Source organism: Culicoides brevitarsis, chromosome 2, assembly GCF_036172545.1.
Source record: "Culicoides brevitarsis isolate CSIRO-B50_1 chromosome 2, AGI_CSIRO_Cbre_v1, whole genome shotgun sequence".
NCBI classification, from domain to species: Eukaryota; Metazoa; Arthropoda; class Insecta; order Diptera; family Ceratopogonidae; genus Culicoides; species Culicoides brevitarsis.
This window is the reverse complement of record NC_087086.1, coordinates 30,045,362-30,072,113: the sequence shown is the minus strand read 5'-3', so window position 1 is coordinate 30,072,113 and position 26,752 is coordinate 30,045,362. Positions and strand designations below refer to the sequence as shown.

The window sequence follows — 26,752 nt, the reverse complement described above, 5'->3', positions numbered from 1 at the left end:
TATCAATTTTTAGCTTTCAAATTTTATTTTTTTTAATTATTTTTTTTTCTTATTTATGTTTTTTATTAAATTATTAATGATTTATAATTTTTTTATTATAATATTTTTTTAATTTATTAAAATAAAATAATTTTATTTATCATTTTTAAATTAATTATTAAATAAATTATTATAAATAAATTATAAATTATTATAAATTATTATTGAAAAAATATTATTTATAATAAATAATTTTATTTTTAATAATTTAAATTATTTTTTGACTTGAAAAACTTTTAAATGTCGTTAAGATATCATATTTATTTTTATTTTAATATTTTTTAACCATCGAAAGGGTTTTTATCGTGAGGCTTGATCTTTGAAATTTGTTCTTTATGCATTTTTTTAATGATAGACAAATTTAGAATTTTAGTAACTTTTTCAATGTCTCCCAAGCTCTTTTTTAATGAAGCATTTTTTTAATGAACACAAGCAAAACTTTGCAGAAAATTAGCTTTTCGAGTATTTCTTTCCAATTTTTGCTCATTATAATCTTCAAAATTTGTTTTCCGAATTCCAAAGAATCTTTTGATCTTCTGAAATAATTTTATTTAAAAAAAAATTATGTCACCTGATGAATTTTTGAAGAAAAAAATTTTTAATGAATAATTTTTATACAAAATTCACCTTGAAAAAAATTTAAATTCAAATTTTGATACTAAAAATCCTTCTGATATTCCGAAATCATCAAAATATTTACGAAGAAATCAATTTTAATTCAATCAGCTTCGAATTCCATGAAATCTTCTTGAAATGTATTTCCTCTTTTACTAACTTTATTAACTCCTGCAGCAATTCTTAGTAAAAACCACGTCACTTTACACAGAAAAAACGCACTTACACATAAATCATCATCAATGACACCCGATTAAAAATAAAAATTTTATTACAACATTCACGTGATTGTCACTTTATTCAACGCATGTCATCAATAAAGTTAAAAAAAAGATATTCCTGACCTAACCCACAAAAAAAGTAAAATATTTTTTCGCTTACTCACCGCCGACAAGTTCACGCATATTTCCATAAAAGGATACCTCTCGAAATTCTTTTTCGCATTAAATCTAGACTTTTCTTTTTTTTTCTTCAGAACATTTTCATTCTCGAGCCGAAAATGTTTACGTGATCATTCGTCGTTGTTGTCGTAAGTAAGTAAAGTACAAGTGTCTGAAACATTTTTTTTCTGTGTTCGAAAAGTAGGTCAGTAGAACGCATGTAATCATGATCGCATCAGAAATTGTGTCACACATATAGAGCCGACGAGCGGCATGAGTGTTGAGTAGACGACGATTGACGACGTGCGTCGCGCGTTTCGCCAAGACGGTGAGCCAGCCAGTTGATCGTCCTTGAATTATTTTTTTCTTAAGAGGATTCGTGACGTCACTTTTCTGGAAGAAATATTTTTTAAAAATATTCAATCAATTTAGGGTACTTAAGAATTTTCGTCATAAGAGAGAGAAGATCTCGAAGAAACTCTCAAAACAAACAAAGTCACGTGTGCGCATGAGCTGAACGTTCATACAGAGCGCCAAACACACATTTAATTCGAATTTTATTATTTTACGTGTGCGTAATATATTTTACAAATTGTCTAACATTATCTCTCAATTTCATAATAAATGTGTATATTTTTCGAGGCATGTACAGCCCGATCTGCAACAACAACAACAATTATTGTAGATCTAATTGCCTCGCTACGACACACACATAAAAATCTACCATATCCGATATACATTTTTGTATTTATTATTATTATCCCCTACGGGCGAAAAATGGGTCAAATTGACCCCTCGGGAGTCAAATTGATCTCTTAAGGGAATTTTCTGATTCCTTAACTTAAGAGATCAATTTGACTCTCGAGGAGTGAATATGAACCCCCATTAAGGGATCAACATGATCCCCTTTCGAATTTGTCATCCGCAGACCCAGAAAATTAAACATTTCTAGAGGTCAGTTTGACCCCTTCATGAGGTCAATTTGATCCCTTCAAGAAGTCAATTTGATCTCTTAAGATTTAAGGAATCATATTGACCTCTTGAAGGGATCAAATTGACCTCTTGAAGAGATCGAATTGACCTCTTGAAGAGACCTCTAGATGGATTCATTAGGGGTCTGCGGATGACAAATTCAAAAGGGGATCAGGTTGATCCCTTAAGAGATCAAATTGAGCCCTTAACGGAAAAAATTGATCCCTTAAGCCTTAAGGGATCAGAAAATTCACTTAAGGGGTCAATTTGATCCCAAGGGGTCAATTTGACTCCTGAGAGATCAATTTGACCCATTTTCGCCCACGGGGATATTTTGTAATATATCTCGCCACGCAGCGCATTGAAATGCACAGCTACGTTCTATTTCCACATTCGACGTTCGAACAATGTACATTTCCTCTCAGACAGACGCGCTCAATTTTGTTGCTGCTCACAGCGTTCGTTCGTTCGTCCGTACGGTGCGGCGACTACGAAAAGTACAAAAGACCATACGACGAGCATTGTTTCTGTTCGTTTTATATGAAAAGTAGGTCGCCGCCACACTTTCACTTATTATTACAGCATACTTTGTACTTCGTATGACGACGACGACGACGCATTGCATACGGGCACGTACAGCTAAATTTTGGCTGAAATTCGGCTGTTTTATGGACAAAAAAAAAATAAATAAAAATGTACAAAAATATGTTAATAATCATGCTAAATTGCTAGTTTTGAATGGAAATAATAGCAATTATTTACGAGAGAATCTTTTTGTTGTTAATTTTTTTTTATTTTATTTTTTTGGATGTCTGTCATGTTTTGGCGATGATGAAAATATGTTATGTAACGAAGAATGAATGGAAATGCCAGAAGAATGGACATTACCTTACACAAGACAAAAGTTATTATAAGACATGTGTTCTAATAATAAATAACAAGTTTTAACGTGATTTCGGAAGTGACCGAATGAATGAAAGTTCTAATTATTTTTGACACGTGTGACACCTTTACAGAAGTTTTTTAGGTCAAGAAAGGGGAGAAGTTAATTTTAATTTGTTTGGTTGAAGGTATCCCTTCAAAAATAAAAAAATTACTAAAAATTAAAATGTTCTTACAAATTTTTTTTACATTTTAGGAAATGTCAAATTTTGACATTTAAAGTGACAGATGTCAACTCTTGTTAAATCTTTTAATTAATTTTAGTGGAAAATTTTATTTTATTTAAGTGTTAAGATTTTAATAAAATGTTATAAAAAACTTTTTTTGACGTTTCATAATTTTCAAAATTTGACAGATGTCAAAATTTTTTTAATTTTTTAACAATTTAAGTCCGAGTTATCTTTTTAAAGAAATAAGATTCTTCGATAGATGAATTTCAAAGAAAATTCTTTAAAAAATGTAGAATTTTTTTTTAAGTTTAGGAAATGTCAAAGTTTGACGTTAAAAGTGACAGATGTCAATTTTTGTTTAATTTTAAGTAATTTATGATTCAAATTTTACCTCTGAAGATTTTTTCCATATATTTTTTGGATAAATTAAATTTGTAAAAGCTTTAAAATGTGAAATATGTAACTTTTGATCAACTGTCAAAATGTCAACTGTTGAAAATTCGGTATTTTAACCCATTTAAGCCATTATTTGTTATTTTTTTTTTAATTCTAAAATATTTTAAGCAAAAAATATTTCAAGAATATTAAAAATGACATCTGTCAAACTTACAAAAAATTTGACAGATGTCATTAAAATTCTATTTCTGTAAAATTTTAAAAATATTTTGAAATTTTCTTCTGTAAAAAACAAATTTCACTGAAAAAATAAATCTCTAGCAGCTCAAAATATAATTTTTTGTCAAAATCTTGTTAAAATTCTCGAAAAACGTCATTAAAGCAACTTTTTGACAACTTTTCGAGATAAACATCTTCAAACAAAAAATTCTTTAAGTGCACAAGCAGGTCCACACGACATCTCCCAAGACGACATAAAGCGATAATCATCCATAATTTGCTCCTAATCAGCACCCCATGATGCGAAACATTACATTTTGTAACAAAATAACAACAACACATGTCACTCGTCTTCACTCGTTATATTTTTTTTCTGCTCTTCAGATCTTCCGTATTTTCGTATTTACTACAATTTCAACAAACAATGACGAACGCAAAACAAACAATTAAACCGTTCTAGGGAAATTCTTTCTTTCTTGTTGTTAACTGCCCCAAGTACGAGTCGTTCTACAACTTAAAATGCATGCAAAGGAAAAAAAAAATTAAAAAGAGACGGGAACATTGTGTCAGGTAATAAGTTAAAAGTATAACACGTTTATGATTACCTCAGCATGAAACAATTATTTATTATGAAAAAAAGTGCTTTCTTCTTTCTATTTTTTGTTTTTCAAAATATTTAAGGTAGAAAAAAAAAACGTCGAAGAAATGTTTTGTTTATGACCCGAGCTGAAAGAAAATACACTCTTCCTCCATTGTGTGTTGCCTCTGTTGCAACTCATATTCAAATTATTTTGTTCTGTTGCTGAAATATTTTTGAAAGAACAGCAAAACAACAAGAAATTTATTATTATTGTTATTATTAGGTAAAAAAAAATAAAATTAAAAGAAATTGGAGAAAAGACTTTATTACTGTTTATGACTTGTTTGAGTCAATATTTATAAATTTTGTTGTTATTATTTTTTTTTTTGGCAAAAATTTCTATTTTTTTTTTTCAAAGCAAAGCTCAAAGTGAAGTTTTGTTGTGGATATAATGAAAGCTTGTTTACTGTTTACTCTTCTTGTTGCTGTCTTTGCTGCTGATGCTTAATGAAACGCGAGACAATGCATGAGTTGGGGAGTAGGAGCCTTCATCTATTTCCGCGAAACACAATTCCGTTGTTTATTTATGATGATTTTTGCTGTTGTTTTTCAAGTTGACGACGAAACTTTTTTTTCATTTGATTCACCTTTCTTTCTTTTCTTTTGTTTTTTTGCGGAGAGTTGAGTCATTATCAGGAAAGGAGAGTTTGAGTAATGTTATGAAATTGAGTTTTAAAGTTGAATGAAGGAAGGAAATTTATGGAAAATTTTTAAATTTTGACGTTTGTCATTTTTGACAGTTGATGTCTTTTTTTGAATTTTGTGAATTCAAAAAGTTGTATGTAAAGAGTTAAAATACTTTGAAAAGTAAAATCTTGATTGAAAAAGATAATTTTTGACATTGACAGATGTCAAAATTGACAATTTTTAACTTTGACAGGTGTCAAATTTACCCGTTTTGAAGTTTTTTTTAGGATCTGATAAAGAATATTTTGAGCTCTTTGACAGTTTTTTGTCGTTAAAGTCCTTCTTTGGGGCAATGAAATACAAATTTTGACATTTGACAGCTATTTGCTATTTGACAGCTGTCACTTAAAATGACATTTGATAATTTTTTCACCGCCCTAATAATATTTTTAGCGTTTTATTAAATTTTTTTGATGAAAATTTAGTTTTTGTAACAATTATTGATATTTGAAATATTTTTTGACATTGACAGCTGTCACTTTTTTTGACATTTTATCATTTTTAATTTCTCTGAAGTCATTTTTATCAATTTTTTGAAGTTGTTTGAATAACTTTTGCAGAAATTTCAATTTAGAATTGCAATTTCTCGACTTTTACAAAATTTGTGAAAAATGACAGCTGTCACTTTTTTGACATTTCATCAATTCTTGAACATTCTGATGAAATTTTTGTCAATTTTGAGCTTTTATGCTTCTTTTTATCACAAAAATGAACCATCATCTCTAATTTTTTGACATTTAGAACAACTTTCAATTTTGACAGCTGTCAAAAAATTTGACATTTAATGATTTTTCATCGTTATAATAGATTTTTTAATAATTTCTATGAGCTTTTATGTTTTTTTTATCACAAATTTGACATTTAAAAAAATAATTTTGACAGCTGTCACTTTTTCATCATTTAAAGCCATTTTCCGTTAAAATAAATCCCTTCATAAATCATCTTCCTCTGAAAATTTTCCATTAAACCCAAAAAAAAAAACTAAAAATTCTCCATTTCGGAACAGAATTTCCATGCATGTTGACATTTATACTGCCATTCGTCGCCGTTGTCATCGTATATGCAATTTATTCACACACCGCCGCACGATAAGTATCCATACATTGTGAGCAAGTAAACTGAGAGCATAAAATTATGTGTATTGTACGGGCATGATCATGCTCGAGCAAATGAGAGTGAGAGTTGTTTCGGCTTCTTTTGCACTTCGTTCACGAAACCTACGAGCATTTATATACTTTACCTACAAATTGTTACAAAATACACAAAGTTTTTTTTTTTGGGAGTACATACTTACATGCGTTGTCGTCGCTGTATATTGCCTACCTCAATATGAAATTTATTTAGTACACTTTACATATTTATTTATTAAAACCCTGATGTCATTTTTTCTCGTTCTGACACAAATTTCTCGTCAGAATTTTTGCAATTTTTACAAAAATCCAAAAAAAAGATTTTTTTTTTCGTACCTAAGAGAAGCTCTGTGTATTAAATGAATGAATATTATTATTATTGCTGCAATAATAACAACAATGGCAGTGTAGGTACTCCCAAAAAATACGTACGGCCCGTTGTTGTCGTCGTCGTCGTATTTGTCGTGAGCAGCATAGAGTGTACAACACGCTCCGCTCTGCTCTACAACAACATGCCGTCATAGTGCATGTGTCATGTAGTAAAACAGTTTTTCACAGTTTTTAGTTAAGCATAGTCCGTATTGTCGGCAAGTCGATTTTTCACTTGCGCTTCTCTTGCTGCGTGTAAAAACTATCAAAAAAATATTATTTTACAAAGAAATTTTATAATTTAATATTACTTGTTAATAATTAAAAATAAAATAAAAAAATACAAAAAAAATAATAAAAATCTAGAAAAAATTAAAAATAATAAAAATCTCGTGAATTGAGTTCACTTGCCTCAAAAAAATATCAAAAAAGTGCAAAAATGATATAAAATGGAAAAATAACAACAAAAATTAAAAAAAAAAATATTTAAAAAAAGGAAAAAATATGAGAGATATATAATAAAAATGTGTCATGTGCTATATTCGTCGTCGTACTCTATTATTGGATGTTTACATGAAAAAGTATGAAATTAGGTCAAGAATATAATAATAAGCGTATACCTATCAACAGTCGCAGTCGCAACACACACATGAGCGTGAAAAAAATATTATTATTGTACGCAAGTGAATCAAAGGATTATTCGAAAAAATTTTACGAGGCATGTGGATTACTATTATTATTCCAACAAAGTCTCTAAACTTACACAGAACAAGGAATGTGATATTTTTGTAGTGTCGTAACGAACGCCTTATCGAGTGTGCAAAGGATAAAAATTAAAAAAAAATTAAATAGAGTGCCCTTAAAAATTTCTCATCTGCTTTAAAAAACGTTATTTTATAAAAATAACGAATTTATACAAAAAAAAAAATCAAAAATTATCAAGTACAAAAAAATTTTACTCTTATGACAAAATAAAAAAAAAAATATTAATTGACGAAAACACACGTGAATTATTATTACAAGAAATACAAAAATTTTACATTGCATAACTTTAATAAATATTGGATACCAATTGGATATATGCGCTTATATACGTCCATTACTTAATCACAAAAAAAATAAAATTAACACACATATATAGAAAAAAATATTAAACAGCAATTACAACCATTCAACTGCCAAAAAAAAAATAAAATAAAAAAAATACGTGATAAAAGTGAATATTTTGTGGGTGTGTGTGACGTCTCTCAAAATATCAAACAAAAATTAAAACAAAAAAAAAATCTCGTGCAAAAATCACAAAAAAAAAATGTTATTAGATATGGATCAACATACATCACCTGGCATAATGTCACTTAACATGTCTCCCTTCAACTTGTTATCGGAAAATGGCGGTTCCACAAATGCACAAAGTGCAACGGGAAACGGCGGCTTGCAATCACAAGGCATGCCGCCGCCGCCCCAATACACGCAATACACGCCCAACGGGCGCCAAAATAGCTCCGTAGCGGCTGCCATGCACGCGGCCCTCACGAACAACAATAATAACGCGAGCCAGACAAATCTGCAGTCGCCCGCGTCGCATCCGGTCGCCTCACAACAAAGTCAAATGCAGCAGCAACTTTCGGTGTATCAGCAACAGCAGCAGCAACAGCAGCAAAACACAAGCAATTACATGTACAATTTTGATCAAAATTACGTTTTTTCTGCGGTTGCAGGTTACGCAGGTGGCGGCGGTACGGGCAACGGGAATGGAAATGGAGGCTCGAGCAATGCCGATAACAATTCGAGCAACTCCCAAAATCCCGGTTACATTTCGATATTTCCGTCGGTGGCGGCAGGATTGCCCGATCAGACGGACTTGAAAGATATCATCGAGGAGCTGTGTCCCGTTTGCGGTGACAAAGTCTCCGGATATCACTACGGCTTGCTCACGTGCGAGTCGTGCAAAGGTTTCTTCAAACGTACCGTACAAAATAAGAAAGTTTATACGTGCGTCGCCGAGCGCCAGTGTCACATTGACAAAACGCAGCGGAAACGTTGTCCCTTCTGTCGGTTCCAGAAATGCTTGGAAGTGGGCATGAAACTCGAAGGTAAGTCGAAAAATTATTTTTTATTAATCTTGCAATCCACAAAAAAAAAATGAATGGAGAACGAATGTGTAAGAAAGTGTGTCAAGGTCGCATGACATTTTTATTTATACAGCAAAGATGAATAATAATAACGCGAGACGAGAGAAAAAAAAGTGAAGATGAACGTGTGAAGATGATATTTTAATACATTTTTAATAAATACATTTTTATTGTTCGAAAAAAATGCCAAAAAAAAGGTTCGAACATGTGTCGAAATAATAAAATCAAAGTTACTTGCGAGGATTTTTTTATGTGAAATGAAAATAATATTAAACGTCGATAAATTTCTATTTATTAATGAATGGATTTTCTGACACGAGTAGAAAATGGAGTAAAAGTACGTAGATTCTATTATGTTACGAGGAATTTTAAAGTAGAGGAAATAATTGATTTTATGAGGATTTTTTTTTTGTTAAAGGAGTGGACAAGTAGATTTTTTTTCTGATTAGATTTTCTTATAAGAATTCAATTTTTTTTTACAAGAAAAAATATTTTAATTTTTTTCAATGAGATTCTTGCAAAAAATCTTCTTTTGCAAAAAAAAAATATTTTAATTTTTTTTAATGAGAATCTATGATTTTTTTAATTAAAATTTTCAAATGAGAATTTTTGATTTTTTAAATTTTTTTATGTGTTTATTTTTTTTTTTTTTTTTGTACAAAAGAAGGATTTAAATTAAAAACTTTGAAAAATATGAAAAATGTCAGAAAATGAAATTTTACAATTTTTAATATATGTTAAGGCATTTTTAAAAATTTTTTGATTATTTATTTTCAAACAAAGAATTTAAAAAGAAAATTTTGCCTAAAAATGGAAAATTTCTTGAAATTTAAATTCAATAAAATTGACGCTAAAAGTGACGTTTAAGATTTTTAAAATATTTTTGATGAATATTTGATACCGAATTTATAAAAAAAAATTAATAATTTTCAATTTAAAATTTTTAATTTAAAAAAAAAATAAAATAAATTACATTTTTAATAAAATTTTAATTAAAATGTCATTTTTGACAGCTGTCAAGTTAAAATTTAAAAAAAAACTTTGAATAATTTTTAAAGTAAAAAATGAATTAATAAGTCAATTTGTCAATTTCAAACACATTTTTGTTAAAAATCATAAATTTCTAAAACAAATTATTGTTACTTTTTTTTTCTAAGTTGACATCTGTCATACAAAAACTCAATAAATATTTTTAAAAAAATTAGAATTAAATTAAAATTTTTGCAAAAAGTAACTGATTAATAAATTTTAATAAAATTTGAAGTTCTAAAAAATTAAAAAAAAATAATAAAATTGTATAAAATAATTTTTGAAGTATTTTTTGACACCTGTCAAAATTGACAGTTTTCATATTTAAATGAAATTTCCGTTATTTTACTACATTTTGAATTATTTTAAACTCAAATTATTTCAAATCCAAAACTTTTAGAACTTTTAACTTCAAAAAATTCAAATTTCTCTTGAAAAACTTTGAAAAATCCTTAAAATTCCTTTTTACATTACTTGTTCACTCCCTCAACGACACGTTTTGCATTCTTCCCCGAAGAACTTGAAAATCAATTCTCGGAAATCCAGAAGCACCTTTGACCATTCATTCAACCAACGTACACAGGTCAAGTTACCAACTCTTAATTTTACTTCAAAAAAAAAAAAATAAAAACATTTTAATGAACGTTCATAACCCAGTTTCAGTTGCATTGTAAGCCACTCTCCGTTTATATGAAAAAAAGTACGAAAAATCGATAAACTGCAATATAAAACAAAGCAAAATAAAATCTACCCTCACTTTAAAGTATCGCATACACAAGAGCTAAAAAGGGAAATCTATATGTTTGTTTATGCATTTTGTATATAAGTCGGATGGAAACGCCTGGTTTTTGCATTTTTTTTTCGGAAAAAAACGAAAAATTCCACAAAAATGCAAGTAAATTTTATTTTATATTTCCAATTTATATTTCCACGGTAGATTCGAGGCAATTTTTTTCATATATATTGACTAAATTTACATTAAATGCTGCATGTACATCGCCGCGCAGAGCAGATATTTATAGACATAACGAACATGTATACTTTTAATATTACATGATAGTGTACGACGACGACGACGTACGTTGCCTACAAAAAATTGCCTTAAAGTAGGTCATGTTTAACCGAGACAACTGAATATGATTCCGTTTTTATTTGTTATTGAATCGGAAGGAACACGAGAGCGAGACAGACATAGTCTTCATCGTCGTTGTAACTTTTTTTTTCTGCTTCTTCTATATTTTATTTTTTTTTTTCGTGTCGTATATTTTTATATCGATGGATGTACCAGCAGCATATAACGCAACCTTATTTTTTTTTATGAGAGTCTTGTATGTGCTGCTCTCGATGGCGGCAGTGCTGCAGAGTGTTTTCATTTTCATTCGCGCGCGCAAATACCAGCACACAGCTCTGAGCGGCGTGAGTGAGAATTTTCGCTTGTTTGTGTGTGAATTTACTCGTATTTATATGAAATTGAAAAAAAAAATTACTTTTGGTTTCGTTTCGAATATTATGTTGTATTTTTTTTTACTTTTGTGTCTGTTTTGTTTTTATTATTATTACAATTTTTTTGTGTTGTTGGAAACTTTAATTTTTTTTTTTGTTTTATATATTTGCCTATTGCGAGATGTTTAGACAATAAAACACTGTAATTTCGCATTTTGTTTAACACAAAAGTGTTGCAATGCCCATTATGCTGTATTTTTAGCATTTTTAGGAAGGAACTGAGGCAATCAAACAACTGGTATCATCTAAAAATCGCTTTACGGATTGAAAAAGAGTGAAATTCACTCCTTGAGAGGTTAATTTGACCCCAAAATCTGACAAAAGAAGTCAATTTGATTCCTTTTGTCAGATTTTGGGGTCAAATTAACCTCTTGAGGGCTTAAATTAACCTCTTGAGGGATTATTTTAATTCCTTATTCAGAAAAGGAGTTAATCTAATCCCTTAAGGCTTACAAGGTCAAGTTAAATTCTTAAGAGGTCAATTTGACCCCTAAAAATGCAAATAGGGTCAAATTGACCTCTTAAGGGGTTGAAGTAAGGGGCTGTTTTACTCCCTTATTTTGGAAAAGGAGTTAATCTAGTCCCTTGAGAGGTTAATTTAACCCCTTAAGAAGTCCATTTGGCCCCTTAAGTCATTTTAGGGGTCAAGTTGACCTCTTAAGGGCTTAAAATAATCTCTTGAGGGATTATTTTAATTCCTTATTTTGGAAAAGGAGTTAATTTAGTCCCTTGAGAGGTTAATTTAACCCCATTAGAGGTCAACTTGACCCCTAAAATGACTTAAGGGGTTCTTTTAGTCCATTATTTTGGAAAAGGAGTTAATCTAATCTCTAAAAAGGTCAATTTAACCCTTCTAGAAGTTAATTTAATCCCTTTTTAAAATTTTTAGGGGTCAAATTAATCTCTAGAGGGCTTAAATTGACCTCTTAAGATATAAGATTAACTCCTTTTTCAAAAAAAAATCTATATAATGGGTTAACATCACCCTTTTTCACTCCGTAGAGCGCGTTGTCGTTGCATCGTGCGTCGTTTGTTCTGAATTAGAATTTATTGCGCGATTAATTCACGACAAAAACAAAATTATTTTGCATTTATTGCGCAATATTTGCGTTATCGTCAAATCTCGCGCGGTCCGAATTATCGCTATCGTCGATTAGGACACAAATTTAGGTCCTCGTCCGTACGTTTTTCGCACATCTGACGAACGAAATAAACGCCGCGTCGCTTCTAAATAATGAGGGCAATCACTTATTACGAGCATTTTACGAGTAGATGTGACTGCACTTGTTGTTTATTTATTCATTATTTGCTTCGCCATCACTTTTATTTTAAATTATTTTTTTTTTTTTTGCTGTAAATTAACCAAAAGTTTGTAAATATTTCGATAGTAAAAGTGTCATTCACGACAAAATCGTAGTAAACACGAAAGAGGCTCGCTCAGCAAATTTTTTTCTGCTGCATTTGTTGCTCAACCGTACTTCCATTTTTCACTTCCATATTTTTAGTTTTTTTTTTTTTTTGTTATTAAAAACAAGACTACTCACGATATTCTCGGTATGTAGTCAAAACAAGTGCAAATGTGTGTCAGAGAGTCTGTGTGTAGCGTACGTGCTGGCGATGTGCAAACGAGCTGCATTTCGTAGAGTGCAGTAAAGTGCAGTAAGTGATGTAATAGTCAACCGGTTTTCTGTTAATAACCAGTAAATTTATGAAAAAGCCGGTGCATGTTATGGGTGCACACACAACAAAAAGTAAAAAGTTGAAATCGGAATTGGAGAATTTTTATTTAATTTGATAAAAATGGGGAGATAAGAAGTTTTGTGGTTTCTAAACATGGAAAGAGTTGAAAAAGTGGAATAATTTGAAAGTTTTGGGACTTTCCTTTAATGCGTTTGGAATTTCAAAGAGGATTAAAAAAATTAGATAAAATTAATTTTAAAAAATTCTTTTAAAAATATAGAAAGTTTTTATAATTTTTGATAATTTTTTGAGCTATGAAAAATATTTTTTAAAATTTTATGAACAAATTGTTGCATATTTTAATTTATGGCCTAAAATTAATTTTTATTGATAAATTTTCATAAATTTAGAATTTTTTAATAATTTTAAGAACAATCTTTGAATAAAAATATTCGAAAAATTAACGAAATGAACATGAATTTTTTAAAATAATTAAAAAATTAAAATATTTTAATATTTTTTCATCAATTTTTTTATAAACTGAAAAATAGATTTTGGTAAAATAAAAAATTTATATTTTTTTTTTGAGACCAAATTAGTATTTAAAGTCCCAATTTTTCTGATAAAGAACTAAATTTCTTATGATTTTCGTAAAAAAAAATTATGTTGTCTATTTGAGTCATAAAATTTGACCAAAAGAATAATTTTAAAGAGCTTAAAGGGCTATTTTGTATTTTTTTTAATTATTTTTTAATTTTTAATTTAAAAAGAATTTTAAATTTTTTTTTTATTTTTTATTTTAATTAATTTAATTTAATTAATTTAATATAATTTAATTTTATTTTAATTTTTAAATATTTTTTAACCAAAAAATAAAAATTATTGTCAAAAATGCATAAAATTCAAGAAAAAAATATTCTCGAGGTCAAAAACTGAAAAATTTAAAACTTTTTCATAAAAAAAAATGACTTAATTTCCATAAAAACCCAAATAAAATCCATAAAAATCCCTAATTAGCAACAAAAAATTTACATTTACGATCAATTTCTGTCAAAAAATTTCCATCAACCGAAACAAATCACCTCCAAACTAAATATTTAATAATCCACAAAACGCATTCCAAATTGCCCCAAATACGTTTTATGGCTCCATAAAACCCTACAACACACTGCCATGTTCAAATTTAAAATCTTTATCGCTTATTCAATTTTTTTTTAACTACCTATGACACACTAAAAAAAAATCAAAAACCGACCCAGACAAATTGCTTAACCCACAAAAAAAAATCAAGTCATCCATACGCTACGCAGTTTTTCGACGCACCTTTACGCACACTTTTTTACATTCACGCACTATACCAAAAAGTAATTTATCTTTTTTTTCTTGCTTTGTCGAACAATGAATGAACGATTTTGTAATAACCGAAATTTAATTCATTTACAAAAAAAAGGTTCGTACGCAATTTTTTTCGAGTATTTCGAAATGCGTTAAAATCGGGTTTTATTAGTAAAAAATTAAATTTTCAGCTTCAATTCAAAAATCAATCAAAAAAAAAAAAAATTGAAGGGAAAAAGGGCATCGTAAATCTCACGCGACGCGTTAATTAATCGACAAGCAACAGTCATATCTCATTATTCAGATTATCTCTCTCGTTAACAGCAATAATAAATTTTTTGTTATGAAATCGTAATAAAAATATACATAATAGAAACTGTGTCAATGTCAAGTGCTTTCTCTTTCTATAAAATGTAAAATAAAATAGCGAACGACGTACACGGCACACGGTATTCAATTCACGGACTGCAGCATTCATAACATTAACTTTGAAAAATCTATCAGGTTTTTTTTTCTTCTCTTTTCTTATTTCTTATTATTGCACTTATTACATGAAGTTGCATTGCATGGAGCGAAGTTGTAACGTAATGTACGTGAAAAGAGAGATGAAGTAAGAGCAACCATACGCGACGACTATTAGTGTCTGTTGATGTGAAATTATGTAAGAAGAAAAAAAGAGAATGAAAGCGAATTTGTGCATTTGAAATAATTTATTTTATTGAATATTATGAGCAGAGCGGATTTTGTTGGATTTAAATGATTTTTATGACTCATAAAAAGTTTTTGTTTTGAAATTTTTTTGAATTACAAATTCATTTAAACCGAAAAAGTGAGAGGTTCGTTTCTTATTTATTAAAGTTTTTTTTATGATTTTATGATTAGTTTGGATATGTTGATATTTTTTTTGTTTTGACTTGAATTGAATTTTTTACAATAAAATTATTTAAATAAATTAATTATTTAATTAAAAAAAATTAAATTTAATTTAATTAATTTTTCTTAATAATTAATTTAATTATTATTTTTAATATTGATTAATTTTTTTTAAATAATTAATTATTTTTAAAAATTTTTTGTGTATTCGGAATTTTATATAAAATTTTTTTAAGTTAATTAATTTTAATTTTTTAATTAATTTTTTGATAAAATTATAAATAAATTCTGTGTCTCAAGTTAATTTTGCTTCAATATTTTTATTTAAAAAAATCTTTGAGAAGTCTATAAAATTTTAAAGTAAACTTAATTTGATATTTTTTATTTAAAAATAAATCAAATAAATAAAAAAAAATAAATAATAATTTTTTAAAAAAAAATCAAAGATTTAATTAATTAAATTAATTTTTATATATTTTTTTAGTTAAAACTTGTCTAAAATATTAAAAATGGAAAAAACTGAAAATTTGTTAATTTTTATTTTTTTTTATAATTATTTATTTATTTAATAATTTTTTATTTATCGTATTTTCTATGAAAAAAAAAGTTAAATGCCATAATTTAAGATAAAATTTTATTTTTTTTTGCTATTTAAATTTTTATGTGATGAATTTTATTGAAGAAAATCAAAAAATGTGAAAAAAATTATTGCCAAAAAAAAAAAAAATATAAAAAACATCAGAAATTTAAGATTTTATTTGAAAAACATAAAAAATTAAAAATATAACTGTTATGCTTGTCAAATATTTATATTTTTTGAATATTTTTCCTCTGAAAATCCTTAAATTAATAAAAAATAGAGAAAATTTTGTTAAAATGTCAAATTTCTTTTAAAAAAAATATAAAATTTGTATTTTTTTCGAGAAACTTCACATTTCAAGCTCTTTACAATTAAAAAAAAAATATAAAAATTATTATTCAAAATCCTTCCATATCGCCACCGAACCGATTGGCAAAAACGTAATTTTTTATTCATATTCGAAATATTTTAATTTTATTGTTACTAAAATTAACATCAATGTCGATGAATGCATTAAATTACTTGCTTGACCTTGACATAAAAACCTACTATTTCATAATAAGCATCGACATACTTTAAACTTGCATTGCTTTTTTTTTGCATTGATTGACTCTGAATGACTAACTGACGCGCATTGTAACGAAAAACAACATTTTTTTAATTAAATTTACATAAATTTCGATGCAACTTTCGACTGAATCTCTCATCTACAGACACGAACGAATGCACGCCGAACACAGGTGTTGTCAATGAAATGAAAAAAAAAAAAATAAAATGAAGAAAAAAAAGGAACGACAGAATGCACCAGAGAAGATTAATTTTAATCTTGCCATGAAGGAATGAATGAATGAGCATTGAACACACCGCCAACCACAAAACAAGAACGCAAAAAAAAATTATTGCAACGTAGCGCAGAAAATATCCTTGAACTACTTTTCTTTTTATAACAATTTTTTTTATTGTTGTTTATATTTTTTTTTAATGAACTGATTTCGATGGCGAAGTAAATAATGCGGTCAAAATTCAATAAAAAAAATAAAGAAGCAGAAGCAAGGATATGAGATTCGCCTCCTGCAGCGCAATGCGTCGTCGTCAGTGACAGTTTTAGGACTCGCAACATGACTCACAGGCCAAAGAAACAAAAAAAAAGAGAAAAAAAGTATGCTTGACTAAACATTGGAACAACATAAGAACAAAAACATTCCAAAAAAAATCAAAATAATTTGCAATAAAATCATTCAAGTGGAAATAAGTACTTTTATGCTTGTATTTATCCAAAAGCAGCTCCAAACATATTAATATAAAAATAAAATATTTGTTCAACATGTCACTTTCCCTTAAAAATAAACTTTTTTTTTTTTTTGAACAGACACGAATACTTTTGCCTGCACGGTGCATTGTGTGAGCGGGTCGCTGTCGTTGTGTGGGAGTGTCACAAACTATGTTAATAGACATTTTTCGACGGCGGCGGACACAAAATTCGAACATAATTATATTTTTTTGTAAAAGCTGCTGAATGAAAACTAGCCCAAAAATTCAATTGCAAAAAAAAACGAGTAATGAATGGTTTTTAATAGGTACTTGCGTTCATATGTGGAGTGAGGTTAATAGCGAAAAATGTTTGAATATGCAAGAAATTGATTTTTTGTTCGATTTTAATGGGGGTTCGGTCGTTTTTTTGATCTGGGTTTTAATGGTTTAAAAAATTAAAAAAATTAATTGCGATTTTTAGGTTTTTATTATTAAAAATTAAATATTAAAAATTATTATTATTAAGAAAAAATTTTAAAAATTAAGAAAATTTTATTTAAAAAATAAAAAAAAAATTAAATAATTTTTTTTATCAAAAAAAAAGGCCAAGATACATTAAAAATATTGAAATTATTTTAAAATTTTCATAATTTTTTCCCATATAAAAGTAAAAATCCGGAAATTTGGGAAATATTTATTTAATATTAAAAAATACCTGAATGCATTATTTGAGAGTTCTAAATATTTTTATTAAAAAAAAATAAATTAATTTTTATTAAATTATAATTTTTTAATTATTCATTAAATTTTGAATAAAAAATTAAATGTTTAATTAAATATTAAAAATTTAATAAAAATAATAATTAATTTTTTATGAATAAAATTAAAATTTTTATAAAAAAAATAAAATTTTAATTAATATAAAAAAAATTAAAATTAAAAAAAAAAATAATAAAAAACAATTTTAATACCTAAAAAAATTAATTCTAATTTTTAAAATTAATTTTTTTTAAAATTTAATTTAAAATTAATTAATTTAATTTTAATTATTTTTTAAATTTAATTTAAATTAATTAATTAAAAAATTAAAAATTTAATTAAAAAAAATGATTTTTTTCATTAAAAAAATAAAAATATTTTTAGGAAAAAAATATCATTTGACAGTCGAATAATTCGAAAAAAATTTTTTAAATTGAAAATTCGAAAATTTTAACTGATTTTTTGTACAATTTCATTAAATTTAAATAAAAATTACTTTGAACTAATTAATTACTAATAAAATTCATCAATATGATTTTTTTGAAATTTTAACTGACAAGAACTTTTTTTTTTGAAAGAAAAAGAAATGAGATTTTTGACTTTTCCATATTAAAAATTTTTGCGATCGACTAAAATTGTCCTTTTATAACCTTTTTTGAACCAAAAAAAAACTCTTCCAGCTGACTTTTGACATTCAAAATCCTTCAAAATGTCAAAAAATCTGTCAAACGCATGTCAAAACCACAAAAAGCCTTGTTAGAGTCATCGCAAATTTATGCTCACAATCGATCACAAGCGACCTGTTTGCTCTCTCTCCACCCACAAAATCATCCAATTCATCATCTTACAACATTTCGATGAGCATCAAAGCAGACAAAATGACTGCAACCGCACTCGTAGCCAACAACAACAACAACAATTTTTTTTTACACACGGTACATGACCTACATTTCTCGACAATAATGACGCGATTGTGTATGTCCGTGCCCAAAATGTCTTGAAACACACACAAAAGCAATAATCACGACGAACAACGACGACGAAAAAAAAAATTTAATCCGATATATATTATTATTATGTAATTTTTCGACGTTTTTTTTTGTGCTTATTCATTCATTCATATTTTTTGGCAATCATTGTACGAAAATGTGTTACAACAACACTCGGCGCGAGTGAAATATGACGAGATCGATATGGATTTCAACAATAAGACACCTCTCTGGAAGCCTTTTGAACGGCATGAATGATAATTATTTGCACACGACACGACGACGAATGCCTTTTAATGACATCACGGCACTTAATGGAGCCGCATTGCACATGCACAGCGCAAATTGAGTTCATAAAACTCATTTTGCGAGCCGGTATAGGTCAATATTATTATTATTAGACGTCGTTCATCGATTATTTGCCATTAAATACACACACAAGTAACGCAGCGTGCAAAAAAAAAATTCGCTGGAAGGTATTTTTTATTTCTTGTATGCGAATTTTATTTTTAGAAGTGGAAATATTTCTACACACTTCTCTTGACGCGTAAAAATGGTCATGTACATAAAAATTGCAATGTTGTGTGTAGCCCATTCTCAGTCATAATTAAATTGATACAACGTTTCACACCGATGGTCATCTAGGCCAACTTCGTTTTTGTTCGAGTGTCTGATCAGCAGTGAGCGAGATATTTTTCGGATATAAATTCTTAGCAAAATTGACGAAAAGTGGATTTTTTCAGGTATTTTTTTAAATATTTCCCAAACAATGCGAAAAAAATTTATTGTTTTATTTTTTTATGTTGCTCAAAAAAAATCCACTCGTTTGTGGGTATTATTATTTTATTTTGTTTTACAAGATTGACATAAATGGAGCAACAGATTAAATCTCAACTCAAACAAAAAAAAATATGGAGTTTTTGTGTACTTTATAGTTTTAACAGAATGTAAAATATTAACGTCAAGTTGGAGAATGACCAATTTAATTAGCAATTAAAGTTATTATTTGCTGATTTATTGAAGGTTTTTAAATAATTGGAAGGAAATATCGGAGAAATCTGATTGAAAATTGTCATGAAAATTAGGGTTTTTAGAGCAAAGGGTTGAAAATTGTGACGTTTGAGGCGTGAGATTTGACAAAAATGACACAGAAGGCTTGAAAATTTTCTTTAAATTGATTTTTTATTATTTTTTGATAAGATTCTGTACTTGAAATAATTTAAATTAATTAATTTATGAAAAATTTGACAGCTGTCAAGTGTCAAAAATGTGACATTTTAATATTTTTTGACGTTTTCAAGATCAAGAATTCAATTAGAATTGATTTGAAGTTAAAATTTTGCTGAAATTTATTCTCATAGTCATAGTTTAGAATTAAAACTAAATTAGAATGTCTTAAGTTTGACAGATCTGTCAAAAAAATGTCAAAAAATTTTAAATAAAATTTTCAGATTTTTACTTCTATATAGTTTTTGTTGTTAAAAATTCAATTTAATAATCAAAAAGTATAAATTTTCCCCTTCAATAAGTTTCTAAAAATTAAAAATTGTAAATTTTGACATCTGTCAAGTGTCAAAAAATTAATTTTGGAAAATTTGGATCATCAATGGTAGCTTTTGTTATCAAATTTGTCAAAGTTTTACAAAAATATTTAAAATTGACGCATTTTTTTCTTCCAAATCCTTTAAAATGTCAAAATTTCATATTGACAGCTGTCAAACGTCAAAATATGAAATTTGTCAATTATAAAAATATGAAATTTTCTAAATAATTTTGATCATTTTCGATGAAATGTTATCAAACTTATCAAAAATTTTACACAAACGAACATTTATTGTCTTTAAAGTGTCACAAAATGTTAAATTTGACATCTGTCAACTGTCAAAAAATTACATTTTTAAGAATTTTGACATTTGCTTTGCAATTTTTGAACCAAATTAATAAAAAAAATTACAAAAGGTCTGAAAAATGATGAATTTTTACCTCTTAAAAGTCAAAAACATCAAAATTGACATCAACTGTCAAAAAAGTGACATTTAATATCAATTTCAAGCATCTCAAACTCAAAACCATCAAAAAATCACTTAAACTCTCTTTTCACACGCTTTCAAGTACAAAACCTCTTCACGCTGCGTAACATTTTTCCATCCGCCGCCGCCTCCGTACACTACACTTTACACTTGCACTTGTCTGACATACAAAAAAAAAGCACGACTGATGACATAACACAACGCAATCAAACATGCGTGCCTGTAGTTGGTGCAGCAAAGAAAAAAAAAAGTGAAAAAAGTCAGTAGACCATCATGTCTCGTGTGCTGTGATGCAGTAATGTGAAAAACTTACTTTTTGCATATAATCGCAAACTGCAGTGTACCACCAACTCCGTACACAAATAATAAATAATAACATTGAAATAACGTGAAATAATTTCCCTCTCTCTTTTCGCATAGACACACTTCGCATAGCAGCGACTCTAATGTTCGTGAATGCATTTCAAGTGCAGTAAAGTTCAATAATACTTTTTTTTTTCTATTGCATTTCTTTCTCAATAGAGTTTGTGTGTTTTTTTTTGCATTTTCAATGTTGAATGTAAACAGCGCGTGTGATGTAAGAGAGCGAATTACTGCGGTTGCAATCTCTTTTTCTCTTTTTTTGAATTTTTTGATTAATTTTGTGATTTTTTTCTTGTAGCTGTTCGAGCTGATCGGATGCGTGGCGGTCGCAACAAGTTCGGACCAATGTACAAGCGAGATCGAGCGCGAAAATTGCAGATTATCAGACAACGACAACTCGCATTGCAGGCAATTCGTGGCATGAATGGGCAGGATAATTCGCTATCTCTCTCACAATCAAGTTATCAGACACCGTATTCGAGTATGCAGATCAAACAAGAAATTCAAATTCCACAGGTGAGGATTTTTTTCTTATTTTTCAGTAATTAAGAGCAAGAAATTAAAAGTTTTGACAAGGTTCAAGTCTTAAAAAAATTAATTTTGAAAATTTTCTTTCGTTTTTGGCCAAAAATGATTTTTTTTAATTTTTAAGTTATTTTATGACTAAGCAAAAATTTTTTTTACATGAAATTTAAAATTTTTACAGCTTTAATTAGAAGTCGTTTAGTGCCAAAAGTCCTTAATTTGACTTTTTTTGAAACTTTTGGAAAATTTTCACAATTTTAAGGACAAATTATGAACATTTTTTCCTTGATTTGAACTAAACACCTCGGAAATTTTGATTTTTCGAGGATTTTCTTTCATGTTAGGATAAAAAAATTTTTTTTTTGATCCTTAGAGTAATTTTATGAACATAAAATGACAATTTGGACCCTTAAAATTATCAAAATAAGTAAAAATTATCAAATTTTCAGTATCAAAAGAATTTTTTTAAAAGAATTTTGTCAAAAATTGCTAATTTTTCCATACAAAGAGTCAATTTTTGTCTTTTTAATGAACTCAAAATTAGCATTTTTGAAAACTTGTATGAGCTTTATGTCAAAAACTTCTGATATCTCATCATTTTCTCGGATTTTGTCTCAAAAATTTACTAAAAATTAAAATCTTAAACATTTTTTTTATTAAAATGTTCGAAAATTGTTAATTTTATATTCCAAGAATAAATTTTTATCTCAAAATTAAACTGAAAATCAATATTTATGAAGATTTTCAACCAAATTTATATCAAAAACTGTTGATTTTTGATCTTTAAAGCAAATTTTTGTCTCATAAATGATCTTAAATTAAAATTTTCGAAAAAAAATTATCAACTTGATATGAAAATTTTCGATTTCTTACGTTTTGATCCATTTTAAGACCAAATAATGACAATTTTGACTGAAAATGAACTTCAAATCAATAAAATTTAACATTTTTTGCAATTTTCCATCCGCAGGTGTCATCACTTACTTCATCACCTGACTCGTCGCCGAGTCCGATTGCCATCGCACTTGGGCAAGTTAATCAACCAAACAACACCGCAACCACTCTCTCATTGTGCGGCAGCGGTCAATCGAATAATTCTAGTTCCACAACAAACACAGCTACCACAATACCAACGCAGCTCTCCGACTCGAAAATCTGGATGGCAAATTCGACAACGGCATCGCCCCATTCACTTAGTCCCAAAACTTTCAACTTTGACTCAAGTACAAATCCATCGAGCACCGCAGACACGGGCAGCACTCAAGCCGAGACCTTAAGGTGAGTATTTTTTGTCACTAAAAAAAATTTTTTAAATTAAATTTAATAAAAAAATAATTTTTTTCAGAGTTTCCCCAATGATCCGCGAATTCGTCCAGTCCGTAGATGACCGAGAATGGCAAACGTCACTCTTCTCGCTGCTCCAGAGTCAATCGTACAACCAATGCGAGGTGGATCTGTTTGAATTAATGTGCAAAGTATTGGACCAAAATCTCTTCTCGCAAGTTGATTGGGCGCGAAACACAGTATTCTTCAAAGATCTTAAGGTAAGCGCAGCGAAAAAAACGATTTTTTTTTTCTTATAAAATTATATCGTTGACCTACTTGTCAATTTGAGCTGAACGTACAAATACACGTACGAAAAAAAAAAGAAACAGAACTGCAACAAGAATAATCATGCACCGTAAAAAATCTTTGCCATAAATATTTTAAATATATTGTGTGGCGATATTATGCGAATTTACTTCAACGAACGTCTCCCCCCTCCTCGACTACGTGCCTCGTTCACGGTACGACGAAAAGTTGATTTTTTTCTGCACTTCCATTTAAATCCGCAAAACGATGCATATTCCGGTCTTGCTGCAATCCAAAATAAAAAAAAAAAACATAAAATAAAATAAACGGCGTCGTCACTCGTTGATGATGTAATTTTTCAGTTGTTTTGGATTCTAGTACATTTTTTTTCGTATTTTTATTGCTGCCGATAGTTACAGACAAGTTTCTTGATTCTTTTTTCGATCGAATTTGAGGCCGGTTTGTTATTTGTTGCAGTTTCGACACGAAATGAATATTTCTTCCTCGTAGTTGTTGTGAAAAGCTGTTAATGTCATGCAAATTGGTGGTTCTCATGATTAGCAATTTAGATTCTATTGATGCTTAATTGAAGTTTCATTAACTTTGGAGCGTCAGTGAGGAAATTCGCGATGCACGTGATAGTTACTTTGTGGATTTTGGGCTTTTTGACGGGAAGTTGTGCTGGAAATGGACTTTTTTCGAACGTAAAAGGGTGTTTTGGAGGACAAGAAGTTACCGTGGAGCGATATTTTGATGAAATTCGAGTCGTTTGTTGTCATCCGAAACGAGAATTGACTCAAAAAGACCTGAAATTTGAAGAAAAAATTATAAAAATTGAAAAATTTTCAATAGAAAAGTGTCAGTTAAGAAGAAATTTAAGCCTTGATGACTCCATAAGAGGCTCGGAAGTGAAATTTTTGGACCTAAAGAAGGTTTTGCTTCAATCGATAAGCGTTTTTGACACTTTTAAGGACATAAACCGCCTAATTTTGAAAGAAATGTTACTGAATGACTTCAATTTCCTTCAAAAACTACCAAATTTGAGACATTTGGAGTTAAATGATGTTCAAGTAAATGACTGGAAAGCAATTGAAAGCTCTAAATTCTTAAAAAACTTAAGAATTATTGACACAAATCTAACAAATTTCAATCTCAAGAAATTTTTCGAGAACGAATTTCAACTTGGAATGGATTTTCACATAGAATTCACGTACGAAAATGCCAAATTTGAGTTTCCAAAAGGGATTTTTAATCAAAAATCGAATGTTACGTCGTTTGGATGTATCAAATGTGGCTTAAATAACCTCTCGGAGGACCTTTTTCTTGGAAATTCATCTTTAGTAGCACTAAATTTAACAGGAAACATCATCGAAAGTCTTCCAAAGTTCGTATTAATAATTTTCTTAAGATGTTTTTTTCTAATTTTGACTTTTTTTTCTTAAATAAAGCGCCTTATTTGATCATCTTATGAACTTGCAAGTACTGGATTTGACCAAAAATCACCTAAAAACATTAAAAAATGTTCAATTTCCGGAAAATTTGAAAGTTTTGAACGTTTCTCACAATCAACTAATGGAATTCGGACCATTCCAGGGCCTTAAAAACCTAAAAAAGCTCGACTTGTCACATAATTTCCTCATAAAATTCGATTTTGAGAACGACTTCACGGATATTTCTCTCGCCTTCAACAATTTAAGCGACTTACAACTCTGGAATTCATCCAAAAGCATCGATTTACGATTCAACCGCCCTCCATGCAGCTGCCAATTTAAGCATTTACGCTCTCAACACGCATTTTCAACGAATTTCGATCATTGTTTCTTCGAAAAATTTCAATCTTTGTTAGTGACTGACCTCATGCCGTGTTCCAAGAACGCATCGGAGCTCTTTCGTTACATCGAAAATTGTCCAATTTACAACAAAATTGCCTTTTTGAATGATTTTCTGCCAGAAGAAGAGACGATCGTCAATTGCACGAAGAGGAATTTAACAAAAATGTCAAATAATTTCTACAAAAACTTGTTCTACAACCAAATTTTGTCCAAAAAAGTGACTTTACTCTTCAACGAGAATCCAAATTTAACAGTTTTACCCGAAGTTCCGTACTCGTATTGGATTTTACCGAGCATTGAGTTCAGAATTTACGCAAGAAACACTGGAATCAACAAAATTTTTGATCGTCATGTGTTACGGAACTTGAAAATTCTTGACTTACGGATGTCTCGAGTAACTGAAATCGCTGTAGACGCCTTCCCGAAGCTCAAAAAGACCAAAATTTGGCTTTCCCAGAACCCAATTGATTGTTCCTGCAACAATTACAACAAAATTCGTCAATTTTCGATGATCTTCAGGGACTACCAGAACCTTACCTGCTCCGATGGAACCCTTTTGCACGTCGAAAATGACATCTGCACCCATCCGCAAAAGCTTTTCCTGCTCCTGCTGTCATCAATATCGACATTTCTCGTCGTCCTCGTGCTACTTTACGTGAAATACGAGCTCGAAATTAAAACAATGCTTCGTCTCTGTGTCATCCGTCGTGCCAAACATCAAGTTTCTCACTGCAAATACACGGCATTCATTTCCTTCGTGCAAAATGACGAGGAAATTGTCACCGAGATCATCAATCATTTCGAGGAAAAGCCCGTCGCGATGACTTTTTGCATTCATTTGCGTGATTGGAGGGTCGGGGAACGCATCGACTCGCAAATTGTCGCCTCAATTGAGGCTTCGGGCAAAGTAATTATCGTTCTCTCGAAGAATTTCGGCGATTCTTATTGGGCTTATGAGGAATTTAAGCTCGCACGAGCCATGGAAGCGTCCGGAAAAGAAGTGATCCTCGTGATTTCCGACAATTTGGACGAATATCGGGAGAAATTGAAGCCAGAGCTGAGGGCTTATGTGAAAACGCACACTTTTCTGAAGTACGGCGACAAGTGGTTCTGGGAAAAACTGAAAAATGCCCTTTTGTGATGACATCCGATGTGCATGCAAGACGACAAGGTAATAAAATAAATTGCTCCGAACGACCTTGAAATTTTCTTTGTTCCTCCGTTGCCGCATGTAGACACGACAAAATATTTCCCTCAACAATTTCCTGATGCGCAGCCATGTAAAAACCAGACATCGATGCGGAGGAGGATTCAAACATCAGCAAAAAAAAAAGGAGATAATAACAAAAATGATCCAAATTGGAGTCGGATTTCTGTCGCAATTGCACTTTGCTGTTTGTCGTCTGTGGGAAATGTGATGGAATTTTATTAATATTAAAATAAATTTTTCATTTTTCCTCATTTTCTTGCACACAGACGAGGAAAACGAGGAAAATATGTCGGAAAATAATGAAAATGGAGACGGCAGGTCACTTCTTTTTAATATCAATTCAACACGAAACCTAATTATTATTGAATTTTATTCCGCTACAGAACAGAATTATGTTTCTGTGTTTTTTTTTATTGAGTGAGTGGCGTAGAAGTGACCCACTAACCCACATACATTTTTCCGGTATTGTTTGTTGTTCATGTTGTGTGGCGTGCAACGGCATATTCGTCATCGTCCTGGAAATTTATTCA

General features: G+C 29.2%; 1 protein-coding gene across 2 annotated transcripts in view; it reads left to right on the top strand.

Annotated features, from left to right (window-relative positions):
- LOC134832636 (nuclear hormone receptor FTZ-F1) overlaps positions 1-26,752 on the top strand; it is a 68,237-nt gene that overhangs the window by 35,760 nt on the left and 5,725 nt on the right. For both annotated transcript variants that reach the window (XM_063846729.1, XM_063846727.1), the window contains exons 2-5: positions 8,278-8,652; positions 21,382-21,599; positions 22,579-22,886; positions 22,954-23,152. In XM_063846729.1, coding sequence (XP_063702799.1) covers positions 8,278-8,652; positions 21,382-21,599; positions 22,579-22,886; positions 22,954-23,152 — 1,100 coding nt within the window. The remainder of the gene's footprint in view (positions 1-8,277; positions 8,653-21,381; positions 21,600-22,578; positions 22,887-22,953; positions 23,153-26,752) is intronic.